Here is a 15,580-nt window from a genome sequence, read left to right on the forward strand (position 1 = left end):
AGCCCACCCTGTTCCTGGTGTTCAGGGAAAATCGCTTCTCCGCTTTGTCGCAATTTTTTTCATCATTGCTGCTTCCTGCATTGCTTTATCTGCGGGGTATTCAGCTTTCTGTGCCCACATCTAACTGGCAGACAGCAGTGTCGTGCTGCGGTTTGGAAATCCGTGCATCAGTAAATTACTTTTCTCTCTTTAGTGATCCGCTCTCGAAAATAAGACCAAGAGACAACATTTAATTACAGTCATCCTTGTTTCCGCCTGGATAAACATGAAGTCAGCCAGGGAAAACGTCTGAGAGATGTGTGGCTCGGGTTTATTAAGCAAAGGGTGGGTTCTCAAGGCCGCCCTCAGCGGGTGGCCCTGCGGCAGAGGAGCACGGATTGGGCTCAGTTGTTCCGACTCCAGGTCAGAAATGGGAGATTTTTGGCTCAGCTGCTCTGGAGGGTTTGGTCTGTGCTATGCAAATGGATACGGTGCCAGTGAACACCGGTGCCTGTTGCTAATCAGCTATGTAGGCTGCTGACAGGTTTTCATACTAATTAACATCACTCTGTGATCAATTCCTGCTGTTGATGGAAAGGCACATGAGATGATTACTCAAAACATTTCCCGTTTATCTCAATTAATTGGGGGTCTCCTCTAACGTCCTGTGCCGTTTGCAACACCAGCTGTGATGCTGCAATGCTGCAGTAAGAGGAGGAGCAGAAAGCCCCCCCCAAAGCATCCTTACTCCCACGGACTGCCAGGCCCCCTGGTCTGCTGAAAGCCAATGGTTTTCTTTATTGCTTGTGCGTAAAAACACTTCAGACCACGTCTGGTCTGCAGGTGCTGCCCTCTGGGTGAAAAAGCTAAGAGGAATCAAATACGCGAGTTGTCGTTCTAGAGGGTTTTCCAGCTGCCTTTAAAAGAAAATGAGGTTTTTTTTTAAATGTGCCTCTGAGAGCCCACCGTGTTGGAAGGGCACTGGTGGGGCTGGGGCCGTGGGTGGGCTAAGCCACTCCAGCCCCTGCCGGTTCCCAGTCCGACCTGCTCGCTCAGACCTGTGCCTCCAGCCCAGCCACCCCATTTGGCATCAAACGATTCCTCCTAAATCACCGCCCGAAGCTGAATTTAAGCAAAAAAAGGTCAAGCTATAGCAAATTGCGGTAGCAATAAACAGCGCTGCTTGCTGATGTCTCGTCATCTCTGATCCTCAAGGTAGAGCTGGTCCCGGTTGCCGCCACCTCTCGGTCCCTCGTGTTCAGATCTGGCCCTCCCAGTTTGGGGGGGGCCCGTCGGGGGCAGCACTGTCCCCCCCGGGGCCGCCCTGCGCGATGCCGCTGGAGGTGAGGAGGAAGGCGGAGTAGGCGAGGTCAGCATCCTCCTTGGAGCTCTGGGGAAGGACAAGAGGACACAGTTAGGTGGCCGGGGACGGGTAGCAGCACATGGCAGGGGAGAGGGCGGCGTTTGGACGGGCAGCACCGTGGGGCCATGAGCATCTCGGGGTGGTACGGGCACACTGGGGGAGTATTAATGTTCTCTCCTGGAACACGTCCAGTTGGACATATCTCTAGCAAAGAGCAGAACCTAGCAACATTAAACCGAACCCACATCCCAACACCCATACATATTGTTAAAAAGAATTTTCCAGACAAAGAGAGCTGAACAAAGACGGACTGTGCGTCTTCTACGTGCATCCAACTGCCTCATGAGGAGCTCATTCCACCACACACTAACACAGCAGTACGAAAAGGCTGAGCAGGTTTGTTAAGACTTTCCTGTGGCATCAAATTCCAGAACACTGCCTATACGCTTCTAAATGTCCCCCCCTCCAATCGCTAACTATCCGGCAGGTCACGCCGGTGCCGATGCGAGAGCATCATGCCTTCACTCAGCCTCGGGGAAGACCCCAAACATTTGTGGGTTTGGGACTCCTCAACACGCCTGTCCCCATGTGTGGGCACCCAGCTCACCTGTCCTAAAGCTGCTGGGTTTTACTGGTTTCCTGATAGTTTCCTTTATTCCTCCAGTTCAGCTCTTGGCACTTACAACACCTACATATCACCTTTGGTTAGGGACTTTTAAAAAGAAGGGCTTGCATCTGGCACCTCCGGTTCCTGCGGAGTGGTGGTCCTCAACCGTGGTCTTACCCAAGGGGAGGAGAGGCAGGGGGGAGGCAGGGGCTCGCCATGGCCACAGGAGCAAGTCACAGCCCTCGCAGAGCCCTCCTGCCCGCTGCTGCCCTGAATCACTGCTGACATGCGAACATGGTGCTGGGGAAAGGCTGGGAGGTGGGATGTGCCTTGGCTTCGGGCCATCTTTTTATCCCAGTCTTTTATATTTACAGTAAGAACCCAGCCCCAACCCTCCTGACCCCGCTTTGGTGTACTGTATTATTGTCTCTGTTAAAACGTGGGGTCAGGAAAGGGTTAAGGTGCCCCCCGCAGAAGCTGATCTGCTGCAGGTGGTGGGATCCAGGTAAGATGGAGAGCACCTGGGTATAAATAAGGCCCCTGGGAGGAGGCAGCTCCTTTGGCAGAGGCTGGAGGGCTGTGGCGGTGCCTCCCAGGTCAGTGGCTCTCTCCTGCCTCCTCTTACCCTTTTTGCCTTCTTTGTCTCAGCAGCGCTTTCTGGGGGGGCTGCGGTGGTGATGAACTCTGCAGGGAGAGGAGGGGAGGCGTTAGGGGGTGGGGGTCATCGCTGGGTGGGTATTTCTGCGGCTTTTGTGGGGTCCTTCTGCAAACCCCACCCCTGTCCCAGCACCCCTCGCCCCCCGGGGCTGGAGAGCATCCCTCAGGCAGCAACCTACCGTCCCCTCCCATCTGCGTCTCCTGGCTCTCCTGCACGCAGGCGTTATTGCTTGCGCTGTACTCCTTCACGCTTTCGAAGTCCGACATGCTGATGTTGGTCCTGTAGCTCCCGACGGACACCAGGTCTGTGAAGAAGGAGGAGGTAAATACCCCACGCGCTCTCTCAGAGCCGGCGCGAGCACATCTGTATCCCAACCGCCTCCATGCAGGCAGACACCGCACAACGCAACGCCTGAAGTTGGGTGTTGGAGCCGTATGGATGGGGTCAGCGGGAGAAAGAGGGTCCCCGGTCTCCCCATGGCATGGAGGGTACCAGGGGAGTAGCTCAGCCCAGCACCAGGCACCAAGTGCCCCCTTCATCTTAATACCGCTGACGTTTCATGAGAGACTAGAAAAGGCAGGGACTCACCAGATCTCTTTATCTGCCTGTATTTAAATACGGCGAAAGCCACCACAAGGACCAGGAGCACGGCACCAATAGGGCTCAGGATTAAAACAAGCTTATTGGGGCCATGGCTTGGATCAGAGCTGGAATGGAGGGAAAAGATAGGTCATTAAGCTGCGAAGTGCATTTTTTGTTTCATTACTCAAGACATTATGCAATAATGTGTATGAATTTCCATCAGTCTAAAATCTATGGTAAATCTGAGTGAGCGTGATGCGATTCAGTTAATCAACTGGATCCCAGCACATCGTAGGGGAACAAATAAAAACGTAGGACAGAGCTTGTGCCGAACCAGCTACAGCAGCAGCTTGGTTGTAAATGCGTGAAGGAAAGCTCTCCGGTCTCGGCAGAAGTATTTTCAATTAGTCTTTCTGTACCTGGAATCTCCACCCGTTCCCTTCTGGGACTGTATTTTCTTATTTAGGCTAGAGATTAATTTCAAGACATCTTGCCTTTTGTTATAACTTTTTGCTTCTTTTCCTCTGATGTTTTGAGCTAAGTTCTTCTGGGACAACGTTGTTATTTTTTTTTTTGTTGCTAAACCACAAACGCAGAGTACGAACACAGCACTGACCACGGGCTAATATAAACTTCACAAAAATGGTAAACGAGAGAGGCTTGGAGAGAACCAACCTTTCCGAGGCAGCTGCACTTCGCACCCCAGCGTCGCTGTAGGATTTCCCTTTGGGAATAAAGCCACCCTCGACGTGGCTGGGGGGCTCGACGTGGCTGGGGGTGTCAGCATGGCTGGGGGGCTCGACGTGGCTGGGGGTGTCAGCGTGGCTGGGGGGCTCAGCGACGTCCAGGAGGTCTAGGCTGCGGCTGGCTCCGCTCCCTACATGTCCCGGGGAAGAAGGAGCCGTTAGTCGCGTGAGCGGCAGCACGGAGATGGTGACACAAACTACTTGGGTGTATTTGCTGCACGTGAAGCTGCAGTGGATTTGGCTGTACATAAGAGGCTTTTTAAAATGGGGTTTAGAAATCTGAAACGACCTTATTTCAAATAACTTGTTGCAGGAATCTCAAGTAGGCTCTCTCTGCCTACAAACTTTTCAGAAGTCTTTCGTTTCTAAGTTCTGCCTCTAGTATTTCCTGAACAAATTTTGAATACCTGGTTTGCTTTTATTTCTTGCTCTTTGCCCACCAAAGGCAGCGAAATGAGGCTGTTTCTCTCTGTTTTAACTTTGACCATCATCCACGTACGGTGGTTGTCTGTGGCATCTCTAGTGCTGTACTTTTTTCTGCTCAGCTTCTAACAATATCCCTTCCCAAGAAAAACAAAATACTGCACCAAAGCTGCGACTAAGCCCCTTGCTGTCCAAGGGCAGCAGGTGACAGCCCTTCCTCCCCTTCTCCCTACTGTTTTCCTGTTTATTAAGGTAACGAGTTCCCTGGAGCAAGATGTCTCTCTGAACTCGGCGCAGCCCTTCACCTGACAGGTGTCAGATGTCGCTTGATTTAAAGGATGCTACAAGTTGTAATAGCAACAATTAGTCAGGACTGGGTTAAAAAGTTAAAGTGGTGTGGAAGGAAGTGATTTTTAGGCTGGTGGGGGTTTTTATGACTGGGAAGCAAAAACTGGTGAGTGGATGAAGACATCTATGACAAGTTGTGCAAAATCAGGGTGATCTTGGCACCTACTCTGGGAGGCTGCCTGGATGAGAGCACTTCTGTTTTGAGGTGCTGCAACCTAGTGGATATGGAGAGGACTTTTCTCTCAGCAGAAGGCAGCCTGATTCACAGCCCTGAGGAGCAGGAAAGCCCCTGCCTGCCTTTGTCTTGGAGCTCACCTCCAGTCACCTCCAGGTACACTGCCATGGTTTCCCCGAAGAGGCCGTTGCGCTTCACTCCACACCAGTACCACCCTTGGTCTGTCTTTGCCACCGAGTCAAAGCTCAGGATCACCGTCTTGTTGTCAGTGTCACAGGTAACGTCCGTCCCCGGCTGCCTTTGGTCAGAAGAAGGCATGAGGATGCAGCCGGTGTTGTTCCACTTGCACCAGTACTTCTGGTAGGAGTAGTACTTGCATGGATAAGAGCAAGTTAAATCGACCCGTGAACCCACTTGTGCCTCCACTTCCTTCTTTCCCTCCAGTCCAGGTTGTCCTGCAAGGGCAAACAGAACATCGAGGCTGTTGTTAGTGGTGTCAGTGGTGGGAATGGTCATCAACAGGTAGTGGTGCTGCTAGAGGTGGTGAACCAGGAGGTGTATTTTTGAGGGAAAGTGCTCCTTACATTTCTAAATTAATGTTAATGGTGCTGAATATGCACCTCTGGGTGAAAACTGGGTTGTGTGGTTGTTGGTTTTTTTTCTTTTTTGCAAGGCTTACATACTTGCACGAGAAACTTTTATGAACACTTTCACAAAAAAACGAAGCCTTGTGCTTCCATCTTAAAGCTACTGGGGTCTAGGGAGATGGGCACAGTGTTTCGCCTTATAAAAGTTCAGGGTCAGACCTCACATCTCTTCCCGAAAAGCCAGATCTGCTCTTTTGTGGTGCTTAAGGAGGTTGGTTTGTACCTACTGAGCAGGCAGAGAACTGCCACCGCGCGAGCTCGTACCGTCTATGATCTTCAGCTCAGTTGATGATTGCTGCTCCTTCTCCTCCTCTGTCATGCACCAGTAATAGCCGCTGTCACTGTTCTTCAGCTGGTTCAGGATGACGGTGTACGTGTTGTTATGCGGGTACATGGCCACTCTCCCTTCATAGAAGGGGGAGACAAACCCGGAGTTGTCTATGATCTTAGCGCACCCGTTCTGTCTCCACTTGCACCAGTACTTCACTGAGGACTTTCTTAGGGGCTCGTAGCGGCATTCAAAAGTTACTGAACTTCCTTTTACTCCAAATATTGTGGGCTTTCCTTGAGGAACCTTTGTCTCTGGAGACAAAAATGAAATGAGTTGCTATATGCATCTAACTTTTGCCCATGTGGCACCCTCCCAAGAGAATAAATATTATCAGATCAAACAAAGCTGTTTTGGCTAAAGCAAGGCAAGGTGAAGCTCAGGGGTGCAGGCGGTAGGAGACTGCCCTGGCACTGCCAGCAATTAACCCTAAAGGGTCTGTCAGGCCTTTCTTTTTCCCAAATTCACTGGTGGGAATTTGCGTACTTTGTGCATTTCACTTTGTGTACCCACAAGTGTTGGGTGGGTACCCACAAGTCTCAAAGTTTTGCTCCCTTTGCTAGGAGGAGGGCAGGTCTTCTCCTTTCTACATCTGTTATTTTGAGATTTAAGGAATTAAGCCTGGAAGAGGCCGTTAGCTTGTCTCAAACTGGTAGGCAGAATTTGCCTTCTGGAGTTTTGGGCTACCAAGACAGGGGAAGACACCTAGCCACTGCTGGGAAAGTTAAGTCTTTATAGAAGCTTTATTAGTGATGGTTTAGTATCTTACAGATGGCTGAATGAATAGAAAGAAATATCTAGATGAGAGGACAGGATAACAGCACTCTGCGAAAGGAAATTAAAGTTCTTCTTAGAGGGAGACTGCTAGTGACACTGTTAAAGAGAAGCACAGACAAGGCGGGGAAAAAAACCCACTGGGAATCGCTTACTCACCCTCATAGACATGCACGTCCAGCTCCTTCGATTCTCCGCTCTCCCCATAGACGCCAGCCCCACACACGTACAAGCCAGAGTCTTCCCAGCCCATCTGAGTTATCGTGACGCTGAATGAACCTGGGGTGCCCTCGATGCTGGGCAGAACTCGCCCTACATAATCATCACCAAACTGATGGTAAGTATCAACGACGTTTTGGCAGCCGCTTTTCTCCATCTTGCACAAGTATTTCCTAATGTCTGCATAGTCGGGCCCAAAGCTGCAGGACACGGTCAAAGTGCTGTGCAGCTTCACGTAGAAGAGCTCAGCTCCCTCGGGTACGTGTGGACCTGTGCGTACAGAGACACCAGTCAATGCCTACTGCCCGCCCTGACCATAGGTGTGCGTGACTCCCCCATACCTGCGAAGGCTTTTTTTAGCGTAGGGTTTCTCTATACTTTGCTATATTATACGATCATGTGCCACTCCTGATCGGGGCACGATCTCCCCAGCTGCATCCCATGTCTGTCACACCTTTCGGGACTGAGGTCTCTCTGCTCTTTCACTGCCCGCTCCATAGCAGGGTTTCTCCCAGGGCCTTCTTGCCAGGGGCTGTGCCATGAGTTTGCACCGTGCTCTGCACTCTGGGCCTTGCCCAGCGGTGGGGTGCCATCCTGCACACTGCGTTCGCCTGGACTTGTGCACAGGCTTGGCTCGCACAGCCATGGGTTGGAGGGTACATCGGAGGGACAGGCAGTTCTGCCCTCTGTCTCCCTCAATTTTAGTGGCTGAGGGAGGTCAATAGTTTCCAAGTGATGTCTGTGACCTTAAGATGAAGTTAGTTTAATCTCATTTTCATGCCAGAGTTTTAGTCAAAAAAAAAAAATTCATTCTGTAAGAGGAGAGCGGAAAATGAAAACTGCTTTTTCCCGAAAGCATGGAGCATTGTCAGCTCTTAGACACTGGGCAGACTATCTGTGGAGCTTTATTAAAAACAGGGGAGAAAAGTAAAAGGAAATAATAGTTTAAGGAGCCCCAAGGCTGTAATTACCTTCAGAAACATCCAGACTGACTTTGTGGGAGAGCCCTCTGCCATTGATACCAACACCGCACTGGTAGGTGCCTTCCTCTGCCTCTGTGAGCCCGGTCATGTTAATCTGGAAGTTTTTTGCCAGTGGGTAGTCAGTGATGGAGACTCTGCCTTGGTAGCCTGGAGCGGTGAAGCCGTTGGTGGAGACAATGGTCGTGCAGCCCGTGGCCGATTCCTTGCACCAATACTTTCTGTCGTGTCTGTTCACGCTGGTGGGAGGGTAGAAGCATTTCACGGTAACTGACCCCTTGAGCAGCCCGTATACCTGCCGTGGTCCAAACACATGGCTTGAGACTGCAAGAGGAAAACATGTTGGCGGTAAATGTCAGCAGCCCGATGGCACTGCGGCGCAGGGCGGGTGTACCGGGACAAGCGCGGAGCCCGGGCTGCGCAGCATCATGGGTCTGACAGGTCCCATGGCAGTGATGGGCACCGATGGGGTAGAGACGCTCCCTGAACCCTGCTGCCCCCTCTGCAATGCCACCTCCGGTCTTAGGCCACCCACAAGACCTGTGTCCCAGACAGGTTACACTTACTTGCTGCCTTGGGGAGGTATCTGCTGCTTGCAGATTCGGCTGGGAGGAAGGCGAGCAGGAAGATGAATGCTAGTAAAGTCATTTTTCTTGCATTCCCTGGAAAAAGCACAAAAGTTGGTGTATCATCACATTTGCAAAATGATTAAGTTAAACCATCAAGTGATCTAATAATCCTTATGCCTGAAGGATATGAGAGTTGTGGCTACTCGAGCTAGAGAGAAATATAGTGTTTAATCGCTTCTGTCAAGCAATTGAGTGGGAAAGAGGGAGCTGATAACTCTGTTCTTGCCTGTGCTGCTGCATGGTGTTGTGACTGCCTGTGCGTCTCATCCCAGCACCTTGATCTTCCCTTCTGTAAAATGAGGGGAGTTGATCTTACGACAAACTCAGTTAATGCAATGTCTACAAGCCACCAACGTGTCCATTAGAGCAGAGTGTCCCTTGGGCAGGCAACAGCGTTGGCGTGCACAGCATAAAAAGCCATTTTGGCCAAACCAGAAGAGACTTGATTCAAAATCAGAAATGATTTCTCATTTTACACTTGTAAATGGGAAGAGCCCACCACAAGGCTGAAGTCCAGAAATGGTGGAAAAGCCGCTGAGCTCTGGCAGCCATGGGAGTCGGGTGGCAACCTGGAGCTCAACTGCTCACTTGACCCTTGCCAGGAGATAATGCTACTTCTAATAATTTAATAGCTGGGGTCATATTTTCTTTTGATATTGTTCATGCAGTGAAAGGAAGGCTTGTTCATTTGTAAGCCCGGGTGCCAAAGCCACTCCTTAGGCAAACCTGTGCCCACAGAATGGTTTGGTTTGGAAAGGAGATCCAGTCCAGCTTTGAAGATCATCCACTCCAGCCCCCCTGCTAAGGGCAGGGACGTCTTTCACTAGGTCGTGTTGCTCAAACCCCGTTCAACCTGACCTTGAACACTTCCACTGATGGGACACCTACAACTTCTCTGGGCAACCTGTGCCAGTGTCTTACCACCCTTACTGTAAAAATGTCTTCCATATGTCCAAATTTCTTCCCTATGTCATAGCGCAGAATTCCCACCTGAAGCCAGTGTTTAATTACTGCTCTTTGTTTCTCTGATCTCTTCAAGGACACTCAAGAGAGAAAGTAATATTTTTCACCTCAATTTTTTTTTTTTCTTTCCTCAGCTGCTGGTAAAGTTAGTGAGATGCAGGGTTATCCCCCTCACACCCACCCCTCCAAGAACCAGAATTAAACCGATAAAGCACCGTCCCACCTCCATTTCCAACAAACCTACTGCACCTTGTCCAGGACGCAAAATGATGGCTGTTGGGGAATGTCAAACCAAACTGCGGGTCTCTTGAAATGTGTTCATAGTCTTCAAGATGAATATTTCCCACCATCCCCTTGTTTAGGACTGGTGATGGCTCAGAGGAAGCTAAGGCTCTTATTTCTCTGAACTGTTGCCTTTGGCCTGAGCCGAGTGCGCTGCTGGACACGGCATGGTGCAGTGGTGGGAATGTGCATTTCCTGAGCATGGCTGTTGATCTACCTGCGTACTCAAAGTTCTAGAGGAGATGATATGTGCCAAGACTTTATAAACATTCTGAGGAATTTGATTTCAGGGTGTCAAGTGACACAATTTTATTAAGGGTAATTCCCGGTAGAAGAAAAAAGCTTTTATTTCCGTGTTAAGATGAAAGGTGTTCTGTTGTCCTTTCTTCCTTGTATTGTGATTTCTAATTGCTCAGTGGCCACTTGTCCACAGCTAATAATTAACTCACTGAGCATGAAAAATGCTCTTTCATACATATCCCAGAAGTAGCCAACAAGATAAACATAACATATTCAGCAGAGAGCAAACAATATGGCACAAAAAGGGCCTTGATATTTGCCCCTTGCTAACAGCAGTTCTTCTGGATGATGGTCACCTCGCTGCTCTCCCACCCCTCTCTCTGCAGGGCAAGTAGGATCCCAGCTCCGCTTTCCCTTTCTTGGCAAAATTTGAATAGTCTCTTAGTCTAATTTCTTCCCAAAGTCATCGGTGAGTTCAGGGTTACAGGCAATATTGTTTTGTCAGGTGGGGAAGGGTTGCCAAGGCCTCTTTTGTGAAACAAAGGTATAGCTGTGTCCAGAAAACTGTGTGCAAGAATGGTGGCATCGTGTCCTCCATGTGCATGTTAAAGCAGGACAGAATTTTTGCATCTCTGTCTCTGAGGAGGTGTGTGCACTTGTGCCTGCACAAGAACAACGGCTCCCATGTGCTTGTGTGACCAACTTCTGCAGCTCTGAGCTGCCTCTAGTCCTGTTTTCTCAGATGTGGTTAAAGCCTTCCCTCACTCACTGCATGAATGGACAGAACTCCCGTGTATAGCAAGTCCGAGCAAGCACAGCCACTGGTTACGTAAAAAATCTGTGCTGTATTTCCATGCGGATCCACTGAGCTGGGTGGCTGGAAACCCCCTCTCTGCTGCCAGCGCCATGTCGCACTGCGAGAGTGACACCTCCAAGCCCACAGAAATGAGCTTTGCTGGTCGCTCTGCAACGAGCAAGCGCTGTTTGAGATGCTGGGGGAGAACTTCTTCAAGCTGTTGGTAAAAGAGCTCTAGTTCCTTCTTGCTTTCAAAGAAGATTTGCTGCTGGATTTGCCATCTCTAGTCAGAGCACAAGGTCTAAGCCTCAGAGCTCCAGGGGAGAGAAAAGGCCACCAAGCCCATATGAAAGGGAGTGCAGGTAAGTGGCTGTGCAAGTGCTTGGTGTTGGTGCTTCTGCAGGTGGAGGGGGAGTCGGAAGGAGAGAGGAGATGGGACAGCAGAATCTTGTAGGGGGCTATAGAAGAGTCAAAAGGCTTGGAACCAGAGGGAAGTGCTGAACTCAGCAGAGCTGGCATGTTGGTGCACGAGCTTTCCACTCGACCCAGGCCTCTGGACACCAACGTCACCAAGACCAGGGTGATGGTGTTGTCTTGTCTGGGGTGCTTTGCCGGGCGGGGGCGGCTCCATGCTCTCCAGCTGTTTGCAGTGTGCTGGTGTGTGTGTGTATAACGCAACAGCGATTTCAAAGAATTATGTTGTACAAAACCAGAAGAGGATAGGCTAATAGTTAGCAAGATTAGTACCAACAAATCAAAACATCTACTTGTAATATGCTTTAAAACAGAAGATCTAGCCATTACCAGGTGAATGGCATTAACTTTTTCCGAGGCACCTATTTCCATGCCCGGCTTGAGTTGCCACATTCATGACCGAGAGCTTGGGAACCGCCGCTGAAATCCCCACAGAGCACGACTGTGCATGAGACCTGGAAAGTGTCGGAGCATTAATAAAGCCCAACTATACACCTATACCATAATGACAGGTAAAAACTCAATACAACTTGTAACATGTTTCCCTAATTTGGATTTTGTCGCGTTTCTTCCTACCACGGAAGAGCATTAGAGCTTGGTGCGTGCACGTGCTGCACCGAAGGGGCTTCGCTGGTTGGTGCCGAGTGAGACGTGGATGTGCTGCAATGTGGGCTCAGCGCGAAAAGCCACGCAAATGGAAAAATTACAAGGGTCCTTCACAACATAGCAGCCTTTTTTTCTTGCTTTCCGACTCAGGCCAACTAAATGTTTCTGTCATCTCGGTATAATCTTGAGAATGAATAACTATCTGTTTTGATTTGATATGTTGCTGTGCTCTTAAACCTCACTGCATCACACGTCCACTGAGTGACAATGAAATCTGAATGCTGTGTATAAAGCTCTGGGGAGGTTAGACCCCCTCAAACCCCATAGTCTCCCTTGCTGACATGGCCATGTCTTCAGTGTCTCCATCCATAGAAAGTAACAAGTAACTCCCACGTAACAAGCGATCGGACAAGAGGAAATGGCCTCAAGTTGCACCAGGGGAGGTTTAAATTCAATATAAGGAAAAATTTCTTCCCTGAAAGGGTTGTCAAGTGTTGGAAGAGGCTGCCCAGGGAAGTGGTGGAGTCGCCATCCCTGGAGGTATTTAAAAGACGGGTAGCCATGGTGCCGAGGGACACGGGTTAGTGGTAACTTGGTGGTGCTGCGTTAGCAACTGGACTCGATCTTAAAGATCTCTTCCAACCAAGCAATTCTGTGATTCTAGGAAAGTGGTTCATGGTGCTTTTGCAGGGCAGTGGGAGGTTGCTCTGGAGGAGCTATGGTGTGAGACCTCCCTGGGCTGGGATTCCCAGTCTACTGCGTGTGGATTCTTCCCTGGCTCCACCAGTGCCGAAAGCACTACGGTACTGGCCTGGGTTGGGAACCTCACCTTCCCCTCCAGCGCTCTTGTATGCCTAAACTTTGAAATAGCGCTTTCAGGTTTCCAGCAGAAAGCGCTCTCGGAGCAGGTTAGCTCTTCTAAATGTCATTCATTGAGACCGTCTCTGTGTTTCTATGGTGCTTTTGTGACTCTTTCAGTCCTATGGAGCAATATCTTCGTGTTTAAAATGATTTGAAAGAGATCAGAACCTGACCCCGGAGTTGCGCAAACCCGAGCAAGCGGCTGCTCTCGCTGGGTATGAAATGCCACAGTTCAGTTCCCAAATGCTGCTGACTCAGCTGCGAAGTTGAGCTCTGAGAAACCAGTACACTCCTCCCGCAGCTTGCCAGGGATCAGCACAGTCCAATCCATTAGCTATTAACTATTGCTCTTAACGATGACCAGTGTCAAGGACGTGCTGTGGGACCAATGAAACGTGAATACTTAATTGCCACATTTGTAATTCTAGCCTAGGAGTCCTGTTTTGTAGAATGTTTACCGTGATTCAAATCTATGAGAAATAGTAACATACAGAATGGAGTAAATAGGGTTTTTTTTCCCCTCAGATGCCTTTAAAGCGAGACCCACTAACACCATGGGCACAGCAGCGGACTCCGTGCTGCACAGCACTGGGACTATCTACATCTTTACACTGCCCAAGATCGCTGCACAGATGGCCTTATTGTGAGTTTTATTTGCTGGAGTGGGATGGAGAAAAGCCACCAATTGACTTGGATAGAACATTTTTGTGGCGTTATGAATAAGCAATCGACTTTAAGATAAAAGATCAGGCTGACCTAAACCCGCACAGAAAAGAAATGTTTCGCGTTCCAAACTGATGCCGCCTTTACAATGTGCAGGAGGGGCTAACCTCGCAACGCAGCGAGCAGAACCGGCTCGGCAGATCTTATTGAAGATTGTCAGGAGTTACTAAGAAATCAGTTTTCAGGAAATTCTGCAGTGCTAGCGACCCTCCTAGCTACGAATGCTTGTAAGTGCCACTTAAATGCTGTCCTGTGTGAGGAACGTATTCTGGGAAACAAATGAAAAAGGATAACCGGCCAGCGCTCCATGGCACTGACTGCAATTCCTGACGAGGTTGTGCTGCTGGCCTAATTTTATGTTCCTTTAAGCTGTTAGGTATACCATACACTAACACACGCTAACTTGTGACCTATTTTTATGTTCTTTTAAGGTGTTAGGTACCCCACGCACCAACTTCTTACTTTTCAGATAAGAGTATCACAGTTCATTTGTTTCTTACTTTTTTTTTTTTCTCTTGTCTCTCGGGCTCGAAAGTGAAACCAACTTCAACACTACTAAACTGTTCTTCTAGTTCAATACTGCCCGTATATGCGAGGAGCAGGAACTTGCAATGATCCAAAAGCACTTACTGTACAGCCCCCGTCTGTACCGTGACAATTGCTGGACGGGTGGATGGCGCCAGCGTGTGTATTGGTAGCAGCAGCACAACTAGGAGCTGGTATTTCTCTGTACTTTGGACGAAACGAATTAAAAGTCCTATAAGAACGTTTCCTTTGCAGAGTGAGAATTCAGGTGTGCAGAAACCCATCCCTTTGCCGTTGGTATAAATGTGACAAGAACCTGACAGCTTTCTCTTGTTTCGGTTTTAGGATACCATGTACATCCCGTTCACTTATGCCTTAGTCAAACTTGAGAGCTCTTCAGAGCTCACTTAGGACATAACTATACAATTCCCTTCTTAAATTTCAAAATCCGCATCCCTACGACTATCTCTGTGGTGCGATTCAAAGGCTGTAATGACCATAGACTAGTTTGCAAGAGTTCAGATTACCACAGTAATATTTATTTTCTATGTTAAAACTTAATGCAAATATTGCAGTGATAATTAGCTTTTTTTTTTTTTTTTCCCCAGAAAGACTAAAAATCTACTGCAGATAGGAAAACATAAACATCATAAGCCTGATCCTGTGCTTTGGACCTTCTTTTAAAGAAATGAGTCCCCCCACCAGCAAGACTGGCACCCCTATTCACTGCAGTTCCCCAACTGCTGCTTCCCTTCACACACGTGTGAGGAAGAGTCCTTAGAAGTGTCTCAAGACTTGTATTCTTCTCCTTCCCCATCTCAAAGCGGTAGCACAAAAGATTTTTTGCGTTTCAGAATGACAACGAAGAAGCGTTACTTACACTCCGAGTTACTTCTGCAGACTATTTTGTACTTCTTGCTTGTTCTCTGAGACTGACGGCTCCCAGGTTTGCTGGCGTCCCGGTGGCTGACCCGAGGACCTCCCGCGAGTGTCCTACCTCCCTCCCGCAGCTGGACACTGGGCTCTGGCAGTGCCAGGCTGTTTTAAATACTCCTGGTACCTCTAGCCCTGCATTTCCACCTGTTGTGCCTTAAAGGAATAGCATCCAAAAACTCGGGCAGGTGAGCACCGCCCCGCATGAGAGCAGGGAAGGCAATGCCCATCCCAGCTCTGTGTCATTTTGAGGATGCAGGCGCTTGTTTACCTCCTGATTGCACCTTGCACAACAGCCGCCTCAAGGGTGGGCTCCCCGACATGGCCGTGGGCACCCCTGTCTCCTTTGGGAAGGGTGGCTGCTTGGGGTCAGGTCCACGGAAGGTCTTCTGCTCTGCTGGGAGCGGGGTACCTGTGAGACAGCTCTCTGCATGGACAGCCCTGGACAGCTTGGGCAGCTGTGAGTCCTCGGGTTGCACATGGGTTGCCTACACCCGGCACAAAGACACTGGGGCGCCTTATGGGGTCTGAGTCTCACCGAGTACCCGAGGGTCCAGCCAGCCCCCTCCTCTCTGTTGGCATTGCTGCATCACCCTTGAGTGGTGACAGTGTTTCCCACCGTCCCGGGCAGAACGGCCCCTTCCTGCGAGGACTGAGCTGGCTTCTGATCTTATGATACCCCCCACCAACAGTGGAATAGCTTTGTAGGGTGAAACCAG

At 49.6% G+C, this 15,580-nt stretch overlaps 1 protein-coding gene across 1 annotated transcript; it reads right to left on the reverse strand.

Annotated features, from left to right (window-relative positions):
- Positions 1-242: 242 nt before the first annotated feature.
- Positions 243-14,959, reverse strand: LOC128900442 (polymeric immunoglobulin receptor-like). The gene is made up of 11 exons (XM_054181580.1): positions 14,809-14,959; positions 8,396-8,491; positions 7,821-8,153; positions 6,790-7,119; positions 5,793-6,110; positions 5,022-5,336; positions 3,865-4,066; positions 3,196-3,314; positions 2,786-2,911; positions 2,575-2,633; positions 243-1,369 (listed from the first exon to the last, which is right to left on the reverse strand). Exons 2-11 carry the CDS (start codon positions 8,475-8,477, stop codon positions 1,238-1,240), a joined length of 2,016 nt encoding a protein of 671 aa, XP_054037555.1. The 5' UTR covers positions 8,478-8,491; positions 14,809-14,959; the 3' UTR covers positions 243-1,237.
- Between the last annotated feature and the right edge of the window lie 621 nt (positions 14,960-15,580).

This window comes from Rissa tridactyla, chromosome 21 (genome assembly GCF_028500815.1).
Source record: "Rissa tridactyla isolate bRisTri1 chromosome 21, bRisTri1.patW.cur.20221130, whole genome shotgun sequence".
Lineage (NCBI taxonomy): Eukaryota > Metazoa > Chordata > Aves > Charadriiformes > Laridae > Rissa > Rissa tridactyla.

What these genes read in the sequence shown, in the direction of transcription:
- LOC128900442 (XM_054181580.1), bottom strand. Translation starts at nt 8,477, where the DNA reads ATGACTTTACTAGCATTCATCTTCCTGCTCGCCTTCCTCCCAGCCGAA. An exon ending in GTACCTGGAGGTGACTGGAG is followed by an intron (nt 4,067 to 5,021) that starts GTGAGCTCCAAG and finishes CGGGACATGTAG; the next exon opens with GGAGCGGAGCCAGCCGCAGC. An exon ending in AGTGCAGCTGCCTCGGAAAG is followed by an intron (nt 3,315 to 3,864) that starts GTTGGTTCTCTC and finishes CCTCCATTCCAG; the next exon opens with CTCTGATCCAAGCCATGGCC.